The sequence below is a fragment of the Propithecus coquereli genome, unplaced genomic scaffold (assembly GCF_000956105.1).
Source record: "Propithecus coquereli isolate 6110/MARCELLA unplaced genomic scaffold, Pcoq_1.0 Scaffold244, whole genome shotgun sequence".
NCBI lineage: Eukaryota > Metazoa > Chordata > Mammalia > Primates > Indriidae > Propithecus > Propithecus coquereli.
In genome coordinates this window covers 1,073,731-1,084,380 of record NW_012147997.1, presented here as the reverse complement: position 1 = coordinate 1,084,380, position 10,650 = coordinate 1,073,731, and the positions used below count along the sequence as shown (strand labels likewise).

At 34.4% G+C, this 10,650-nt stretch overlaps 1 protein-coding gene across 1 annotated transcript in view; it reads right to left on the bottom strand.

Annotated features, from left to right (window-relative positions):
* Positions 1 to 489: 489 nt before the first annotated feature.
* LMBRD1 (LMBR1 domain containing 1) overlaps positions 490 to 10,650 on the bottom strand; it is a 133,511-nt gene continuing 123,350 nt past the window's right edge. The window contains exons 11-14 of the mRNA XM_012646514.1: positions 10,615 to 10,650; positions 8,788 to 8,937; positions 7,363 to 7,441; positions 490 to 722 (exon numbers count right to left, since the gene is read on the bottom strand). Coding sequence (XP_012501968.1) covers positions 490 to 722; positions 7,363 to 7,441; positions 8,788 to 8,937; positions 10,615 to 10,650 — 498 coding nt within the window. The remainder of the gene's footprint in view (positions 723 to 7,362; positions 7,442 to 8,787; positions 8,938 to 10,614) is intronic.

The following is a 10,650-nucleotide window of genomic DNA, read 5'->3' as shown; positions in this document are numbered from 1 at the left end:
CCTCCCAGAGAGCTAGGATTACAGGCGTGAGCCACCGCACCCGGCCGCAGCCTGTTGTTTATTGATGCCAGAGTTCTTATGCTGGTTCCTTCTCATCAGGAACCTCTTCTCTTAGCTCAAAATAGCTAGATTTGCAGTATACCTCTTCTCCTCTGTTGGGAACTCTCTTACTCAGTGGAGAGAGGGAGAAGTCCCTGGATAATGTGCTTGAGTCCTGTTCTGGGAGACTGACAAAGCAGGAGAGGGGCAGATACACTGTCAGCTGTAATACTGCTGCTCTCCCGTGTTTCCCCGTTCCCCTGTAGTTGACATAGTCCAAGAAGGTGCTGGGGGATATTCTTGTGGAGGGGTGGGCTGGTTCCCTAGGCCTCTGCTGAAAGCTTGGGTGGGGGCAGGGCAGGTCCCTCTCCACAGGGGTGGGTAGTCGTGGGGGTTTGCTTCACCCAGGTTCCCCAGAGGTGGCAGCTATGGTAGCTGGGCAGGGCTACATCAGCGGCAGCAGCAGGCGCCTGGGCTGTGGACATTTGCTCTGTCCAGATCTGGTGGCAGCAACAGCATGCTATGGCAGGTGGTGCCTGGTGGTATGGGCATCTGTCCGCCCAGGGCTGTCAATGGTGGTGCTACCCAGGTAGCAGTGGTGGCAGCTGCGCTAACCAGAGGGTGGCAGGCACCAATGGCTGTGGTTGCATACTCCGCCCAGGTCCCATGGCAACAATGGTTACCTAGGCAGTAGGAGCAGGCACTGGGATGTGGGCATTTGCCCTACCCAGGTCCCCAGATTGTGGCAGGGGCACACGGTACCCACTCATGGAATGTGCAAGGGTGCCTGCACCTTCCTACTCCCTCCCCAGCCTGGTGACGGTGATGGAGAAGCAGCAGCAACAGAGCTGACCCCCATGTAGAAGCAGTACTCTGAGACTGAGATCTCAGAATGGCGCCAGCTGCAACACGCTGGGTTCAGATGCCAGCAGGATCCTGCCGTGCCTTCTCTCTGGAGCAATGCCCCTGCACAGTCTCCAAGCAGCTCCCTGTATCAGTTTGGAGGCCTGCAGCTGTAGAGGGGCCCTCCCACAGCTCAGACTACAATGTCCACGGGAAGGCTGTGAGCCCTGTGGTTCTCCCCTTTGTCCCTTCCCCAGGTTTGGGCACCTTCCCTGGGTATCTCTGATCTGGCTGAGCGGGTCACCCCACTTCCTGCTCCTTCACTTTGGGTGCCTTGATTCCCAATGTTCTCTCTTAGACAACTGATCTGAAGGTGATTATCTACTAGCCACTTTCAATCCTCTCCATGAGAGCAGTGTGTGCAGGCTGCTTCTAGTCTGCCATCTTGGCCCCTACCTTCAGAATTTTCGTCATTTTAAAATCTTTTCGCTTAATTCGTACTTTAGCCCATACCATCCTACTAAAACTGCATTCTCAAAGTTTTAAGATTTGGTAGTTGCTCAATCTCTCTCTACAGCATTGACACTATTGACCTATGGACATGATACTTTCTTGAATTTATAATGCTGTAGTATCTCTCATTTTCCAAACTCTTATGTCTCCTCCACTAACCTAGATTTAGCCTTTTGATCTCTGGTTTTTCTTTATATTGTCTATTACCTTGATTCCCTTGGGGCTTCAAGCAACCATTTCTATTATATTATGTTTAAAAAGCAGTAATAACACATTTTTAAAATTTAAAGGGCAGATGATGCAATAGTGTTACATTTTTTTTTCCTCCCAAACAAAACACAAAAATGTTAAATGTTGAAAAAGAGAGACTTGGAATACAGACACTTGCATTAAAGTACTAAATCTCGTAACTATCTGTGCAACTTTTAACTCTTATTCTTGGGGCCCTAGTTTTTGCATCTGCAAAGAAGAGGGGATATTAAACTACTTTCTAAAGTAAGTACCACTACACATTTTACTTTATTAATTTTTTTCTAACATTATTATTAGTTATTCAAAATAATTTTCACTTTTCCCCTTTGTACTTCCTATAGATAATTACAAGCTTGGTTTAGCTTTTAATTTTATCTGCTCAGTTGTTTGTAATTCACATAGTTTGGTTTAATAGATCAATTTCTATATTAGCATTTCCTAACTTGAGTCATCTTAACCATTTGTCCTGACAACATCATCCTCAAGCTAAAATCTATGGTTACTATTTAAAGCTCCCTCTCTATGTATTACGTTAGCTATTGTACTTAATTAGTATTAACTCACAAAAATCACGTTTTATTTATAGAGATCATTCCATTTCCAGTTGCTTTAACACACAAATAAGATAACACAAGTTTATTTCCAGAAAATATAAAATAATTAAGTGGGACAACAGAAATAAGACTGAGTTAATGGATTTTTAAAAATGATCATTTGAGAACATATTATCTTGCTTTATCCCTCACTGCATTCTCCAAATATTCAGTGTTCTTGCCATATCAAATACATTTATGTCTTTTTTTCTACATCCTTCCCCCCGCCCATATTTATGTCTTTATACCTTGTTAATGAAGGTTTTTTCTCTGCTTAGAATATCCTCACATTATTTTTGGTTTGTTCATTTAGATTTAACTTATTCTTTTGGGCCCAAATGAAATGTTATACTGCCCCCCAGGCAGTATAAATTACTATCACCTTCTGCGTTGTCACAGCATTTTGCTTATTATTTCATTATAGCTTGCCCTTTATTTTTCCTTCTATTACAATTATTTATTTTCACATCCAGCTCCATTAGGCTGTATGCTTTTTGAAGGTAGGGATTGTGTGTTTTCTCTGACACTTTCTCTTTCCCCAAATCTAACCCAGTACCGACAACGTCTTTGGTATTCTTCCATTAAGGTACACCGGACTTTCACCTTCCTATTTTGACTCAAATATTTATAGTTTCCAATTTATAGTTTTAATAATTGTTTTAAATTATTTTATTCACATTTATACATAAATTGTCTATGTGCTAATGCTTATTAAGTTAAAGCAATTAAAGAATATAAAAATAGAAATATAAATGCTCTTTTGCAGTAACAGCATTAAAACTTGACTTCTAATTTGCTCAGCTGACTCATTTTGAACATGAACTATGCATTACCTGTCATAAATTAAGTAATATTATAGTTTTAAGAGAATTTTATAAAAATAGTAAGACAGGTGCGTTCTTTAAAAGATTACTGCTAAATCATTCTATTCTTTTAACAGATTATTTTAAACACAAAGTACTTAAATTATTTTTGGATGAATGACTACCCTATATATATTAATACATAAAATATTACTTCAAAAAGTCTCTAAATGTGCTTAATATTAATAGGAGATCAATATATGTTTTTTTAGAAATTAGTGCTTTAACATCTCCCCAGGGAGGCTATCTTTTCTCAGAAATAATTTGAAATGTAACACTGTAAATTATTTTTGTTTCTAAATCTAAAAGTCATTCTTTAAAATTCTGTTACTTATAACTGATATATAGCAAAGGTGTCATTGAGTGCCTTATGGGTTATTTATATTATGGTATCATCTACTTTAGTCAAATGTTCCCACCAAAATGTCACAAAGAATAGTGATTTTCTTTCTCCATACGCTGAGATTTCCTAGCTTCCAGTTAAATGAATACTGCTACACCAATCTCTTACCATATATGCCATCCCTATCTTTATGTGTCTAATCTCATGCTCTAATCTTCATTTTTTGCTATCATTTAAAATTTCCTCTTGAAAAACTATGCTGCCAAATCCAATTATCCTATTTCGAAAATCCTCTTTCGAGTATGCACAGGCAAATTTAATGTTTAGAGATGGGCTATAGAAAAAAAAAAAAAAAAAAAAAAGTTGGGAAAGATAAATCAAACCCATAAACCTAAAGGGTATGTTTTGTACTGTAAAATAACATTTCAAAAGATGAGTCAACTGAACTACTTGAGAAAAATATTCAGTAGTTCAATGGAGTAATTTTAACCACTATAAATTAGACTGAAAAAGAAAATATAGAATGTGATTCATGAAAAAGTTAAAGTGCATCATTTCACTAAAGCTTACTGATCTATGATACATAAATTCACTCAGTTCAGCAATATAGGGGCATTTTAAAGCACGCTTTACCAGTGCAACATCATTTTGAAACTTCAGTTTGTTTTTATTTATTTTTCTGCTAAGGTTTCATTACTACTGTAATGATTTGAGGAACAATCTATTCTAAATATTCAAGTCATTGTCCCCTAGCTTAAAAAAATGACAAATGAATTCAGCACTAATTTTTCATTCTATTTTTATCTAGCTAAAAATGACAACCCAAAGCACTTCAACTATCAACCCTAGTTGTGATGTGCTTATACATTTCAAAGTGAAAAATCTGAGACTAAAGTCATTAGTAAAGTGGAATTGAAAATTATTAATAAGGGGGATTTATTTATACTAACAAAATTTTACTATTATTTTTACAGGCAAATAAAGTCATCCCTACCATATTTGTTTCTCCATCTCATCTCTTGATTTTTCTTTCTCTCAGTTTTAGTTTCCTTCTGTATTTCCCTATAGGTCCTAGACTCTGTGGTTGGTCACTTTATTCTCTAATCCTCAACTTTACTTTGCTTTCCATCCTTAAATCTCTAATCCTACACTTCAGTCCTTCAATCCATACCTTCCCCAAACGACCTAAGCACTGATGGAGAACAATTAGCCAGTTGTGCAGATTTGTTCAACAAAAATACAAAGTGATAATTTCATCTCTGTCTCTTGACATATTTACCTGTCATTAACTGAGCTTCAGTCCCTTTTGTATTCCCCTTCATGGACTATCAAAAACTTTTGCTACTTTCTTCAATTGTCTAACTCATAGCCCACTTAATTCTCAGTGGATGATGGGAATTTATACTTCACAGCAAATTGAGACAATCATATAGAAATTATACTTCCTGCCCACCCTCAGATAGTAAAAAAATTACTATATGAGGCCATATCCTTGCTTCTTTCCTTTCAATCTAGAAAAAGAGGTATCCCTCATTCTTTCTAAAATATTTTGTCTTAGATATTTTTAATATATCTTCCAAAACTCAATGATATTGGTCCATCATTCATCTTTTCTGACATCTTTTTTCAACCTCTCCCTCTCCCCTAGTTCTGCCCCACTATCCTTTAAGTCTGTCTCTTCCTAATTTAGAAAAATAAAACATAAAAATAAAAAATAAATTTCTTAACCCTATACATCTTCTTTAGTTTCTCTCTAATCTCTCAGGCTCTATTAAGAATTTCTATAAAGACTCATATAAACTGAGTCACTACTTCATACTCCTTTTTATTCAATGCAATTAGTTTTTATCTCCATCATTAAAATTTTTCTCACCTTTTTTCAGTCTTTTTCTCCCTACCTTCTGTGTCTGCTTGGCCTTTGATAATGCTTATCCTGAGTTCTAGTCTCTATATTTTCACTCACTACCCTCTGAGGTATGCCATACAATGGTCCCTCGGGACCTGTGGGAGACTGGTTTCAGGACACTGGTGGACACCAGATCCTGCAGATGTTCAAGTCCCTTGTACAAAATGGCATAGTATTTGCATATAACCTATGCGTCATCCTCCCATATACTTTAAATCATCTTTAGATAACTTATAATACCTAATACAATGCAAATATTATATAAATAGTTGTTATACTGCATTGCTTTTTAATTTGTGTTATTTTTATTGTTGTATTGTCGTTTTTTATTTTTTCCCTGAATATATTCAATCCAAAATTGGTTGACCCCATGGATGCAGAAACCACAGATATGGAGGGCAACTGCATATCCAAATGCTTAGAGATCTCCACCTGAACATTCTTGAGACATCTCAAGTCAACTAATCACTTCTTACATTTCTAATATTAGTATGTATTTTTTATCTCAACTGGTGATACTAAAATTTATCAAACTACTCAGTAACTAGAGGGCCATTCTAGAATCTTCTGTTTCCCTTACCACTGACCTAGATTTGAGCAATCAGAAATTCTTTCGATTTATTCCCTTAATTTCTTTGCTCGTTTCACACCCTCATGACTAGTATTTAGTTCAGATTTTTACTACTTCTCTTGGATTACTCTAGATAGTGCCTCCTTCTCTAAGTGATTTTCATGCTCTGATCTCAATTTTGCAAATCCATTCCTTATATAAATATTATAATTAACTGAAAATAAATCAGATCATAACTTCTACTTTCTTGCTGAAAACTCTACATTGGCTCTTTAGCCACTTTCCAAAACCTTTTATGTTCTGACTATAAATCTGTGATCTCATTTCCTTCTTCCCCCAAACTCCCACCCCTATAATTTAAAAAATAAAACAAAACAATAACAATGTTTTAAACTCTCTTGAACACTTACAAAAATTAAGAAAATTTGGTTTTTGCATTTTGTTCCTCTGTCTAGAACAGACTGCCCTTGATGGACATACCAGATAAACTCTTCTTTAACCCTGAATTGTGGCTCTGGTATCTCTTTTCTTAAACCTTTCTTTTGGACTACTATTCCACAATGGTACTCCCAACCAGACAGAGTTAATTGCTTCATCCTCTGGGTTATCCCTGTACTCTGTACCTGTTCCTATTACTGGATAACATTATATAGTTGACCCTGTTACAGAAACTCAGCATTTATTTTTCATAATGGTACCCATGAATGATTTATGAAGAAATACACTATTTTTGACACCTTGCCATGAAATTAAAAGCCATTTTGAAGGCAAGTGTAGATAAACATTTTTGCAAATTTTGAAAGAATGAATCAGGAATCCTTAATCAGAATTGAATACTATAATATTCAAAGAAAAAAAAATCACCTTAACAACTCACAGAAAATAGAAAAAAAAATGATTCTCTAAAAATACACAGAGGTTAAGAGCACAGAATCACAGAATTTTTGTTAGAATACTCATAAAATACTTAACACAGTGCCTGGAACACAACTTTATGTTCTTAAAAGCTAATTGCTATCATAATTAACCCTATTATTATTAACCTAAGTGACTAGACTTGGATGGATTAAAAGATATTCTAGGTTATGGGTACTTCTGGTCTCAGTACTAAAAATTGTATATTCCTCCAAACTCTCTTGAGTTTTTTAAGAAAAAAAAAATCATTTAAGAGTGATTTCTCATTCTACTAGTAAATGTGATAAATAATAATCACCTTTTGTTACCTCCTAAGTAACTAATCTGTAATAGTTCTTTCCCCAATGGAAATCATTCCATCACCAAGAAATTCTATTGAAGAGATTTTGCAACTTCTACTTGCTAAAAGTTTCTTTGTTAGTACATATTAAAACAAATACATCAAATGATTAACATAACAATGTGAGACAATTCTTTTCTTACTGAGTTATAAACTCTAAGACAATTGAAAAAAGTTGCTTTACCTTCAGGAGCATCTGCATCACATCTCTTTGGCACAGAAAGGGTTGAATTACCCTTATGGTCATCAGAAGTTATATTGCTCTGAAAGAAGAAAATATAGTTAAAATGTAAACATTACATTAAAAAATACATTCATAATTACATTTTAAACTTTATTTACACTGTTTTCTATTAACTACATCTATCTAATATTCTAAAAGGTAAATTCTAAGCAAAGTTGAAATTAGAAGAAAAGAATTATGGTAAATTAAAACATTAGCTTTTTGCAACAATCCTGTAGGGTTTCTTCTCAGAACAAACAAATCCCATTTCAAGTCCAAATATGACATCCAAAAAGAAAAAGAGTACTTAGTTTTAGACGGTAGAATAAGCAAGAAATATCTTTTGTCCATGCAAAAGCATAATCTTCTATTATTAATTTATAGAAAACGTTTAACAAGCATGACCTCAGGAGCTAGGTGCAGGGGATGAGGCAAAAAGAGAATAAAAAGGTATAAGAAGTAAGAAATACGGTTCAGGAGATCTTCCAGTATAATGTTTCCCAAACTCAGGTTATTCATATACCTTCATCGTGATCTGCACCTTATCTGTTCCACCGATTTTATTACTTACTTAATATTTTTCAATGAACTAGCTTTTTAACATTTAGTGGGTTTGATATGTTTGTTAGATTTTTGTTTTAAATTATATGTTAAAGTAAAGACAGATTGGAGGAAGAACAGGATATAAAAGGATCTGGGTGACTGGATTAATAAAGAAAGATTTCATTAAAGCAATGCTCAAATGAGGACCTGAAACATGGATATGACTTGAATTGTTAAGAAGTAGAGCAAGAAGTATTTTAGGAAAAGGAAACAAAAGTTGAATCAGATACAGTCAAAGTATTTTAAATTGCCAAAAAATCCACACTTACTGTCCTATTAAAACTAAAATCCACAGCTGGCTTTTGAGAGATCAACATCATCAAGAAATCAGTGCAACAGATATAAGGATACCTATTATGTTAAAAGCCCAGTGATTCACAAATATTTATAAAGCCTCTCTTGTGAGATTCACAGTACTAATGAATAGGCATACTGTGCTCATTGAAACTTTTTTGGGAGCCATATTATTAAAATACCTACAACATTACTTTAGAGGAAGTATTATGAATTCTAATGCAGTGCTAAGATAAAGCTTAGAAGCTTAGCACCATGGGTTTCATTTAAGGAGGTATTATTAATATAATGAAATTCCATGTGTTATTTTAAAAAAACGACAGTGTGAAACAAGTATCAATATACTCAAATAAGGAATAAAAAACCAGTTTTAGCAATATTAAATTTAATCTGATGAGCTAATATCTTATGCCAGCCATCACAATTAAAATTTGCTTTTAAGTATCACTATCTTTAAAAAATCAAAATAATCAAGTTTAAAATACTTACCTCTATTAAGTAATTTTGGCTTCCATACATAACATACTGGGGAGCAAGACTATAAATCATGTAGCTAGTGTGAAGGACAATAAGCAGAAGTATCATGCAGAGAAATAAGAGTGCTTGGGGCCTAGTTCTACCTCTTCTTATTTTATATAACTGGAAAGAAAAAAGACAGTGACAAAATTTCAGCAATATATTTTATTTGTAAAAAATTAAGTCCTGCTCTTCTATTATAGGGAATGATTTGCACAGTTCAATCAACTGTCTCTTTTTTCCCAAATCCTGAAAATTCCTAATCATTCCAAAAAATTATATGATTGATAAAGACAATTAGTTCTCTTTGTAGCTTTTAGATTTAGCTTTATGTTTATTTTAAAATAATGGCAAAGCATCTATATCCAAAAGATCATATATATGACTGATTAAAACTCAGGACCTAGAGAAAACATTAGTATTCACATGGTCTGTTTTCAGGCAAATATTTTAAACTTATTGTGTAATAGTATCTGTTAGAAGTTCATAGAGCAAATTGTGAACTACCTCTAGTTTTATCTAAAGATTAGAAGTATGAGTTTAAACTACAACTATTAGTAATATATTTATGGTTTTATATAATAATACTGCATAAGAATAGATAGATCACGTTTATAAATCCATTTCTATGAAATATTCATGACATCCTCATATATTCTGCTATAAAATTCAGTTTATGATAACTGTGATAATCTGACTATAGATGTTTTCGCATATGTCTATACTAAAGGAAAATTGAAACATAGGATAACTGAAATACAAGGAACCAGGTAATGTGTTTCATTTCAACAGCAGAGCATGCTTTTACTATATTGCAGCACACTATAGAATAACAGACTTCAATTCTAGATGTGATGATAATAAGATCACTTAAAAATTTATATTTCCCAGGTTTCCTCACAGCTAGTAGTGGCCATGAGATAAAATGTTAGACATTAAAAGGAAAGCAGGAGTCTGCTAGGGATTTCTGGGAAAGTCTTGTTTTACTGATATAGGTGTATACCCCTTCATTCTACCTACCATTTTCCTTACAGAACATGGCAGGATAAATGAAGCTGCAGTAGCTCGACTGCAATCATGAGAGAAATACCCAAAGAACTGTAGAGATCTTGGAACTGACACATTTTAGCTACTGAAGCAATACTAGATTGTTTTTTTTTTTTTCCACATAGCAAGAAGTCTTACGTTAGTTCAAACCACTATTTAACTGGGGTGTCTTTTACTCACGGCTAGAAGTAGTATTTATCTGACACAGCTTCACTTTGAAATTTGTATCTCAAAATGAGCATGAGAAGAAAATAACCAATCACATAGTAATCTTTAACTCCTAATAGGGAGGACCATCTTTTGAGCTTCAGTGTATCCATTGTATTTCAATGTGTTTCCATGCAGTCAAACACTAAGGAGAATTTTTTAACTTCTGAACCAGGGTTTCTTAACCACAGCACTATTGACATTTTAGGCTGGATAAGTCTTTGCTCTGTACACTATAGGATGTTTTACAGCACCTCTTCCCCACTAGATGCCAGTAGCACCTCCTACTTGTAACAACTAAAAATATCTCTAGATATTGTCAAATGTTTTACTGGGGGACAAAACTGCCCCTGTTTAAAGAACCACTAATCTAGACAAAAAACACTTTTATGTTCACATGAAGTGAGAAAAAGCTAATATTTCCCTCACATTTGGTATACAGATATTCATAATTTCTATATTCTAAATCTAAGATAATTTGCAATAATGGTATTATGCACTGAATGATGAGAAAAAAAATCAAATTATATTGTAATGTATACTTACTCTAATCCAAAAGAACCATATGCCAATATTTCGAAT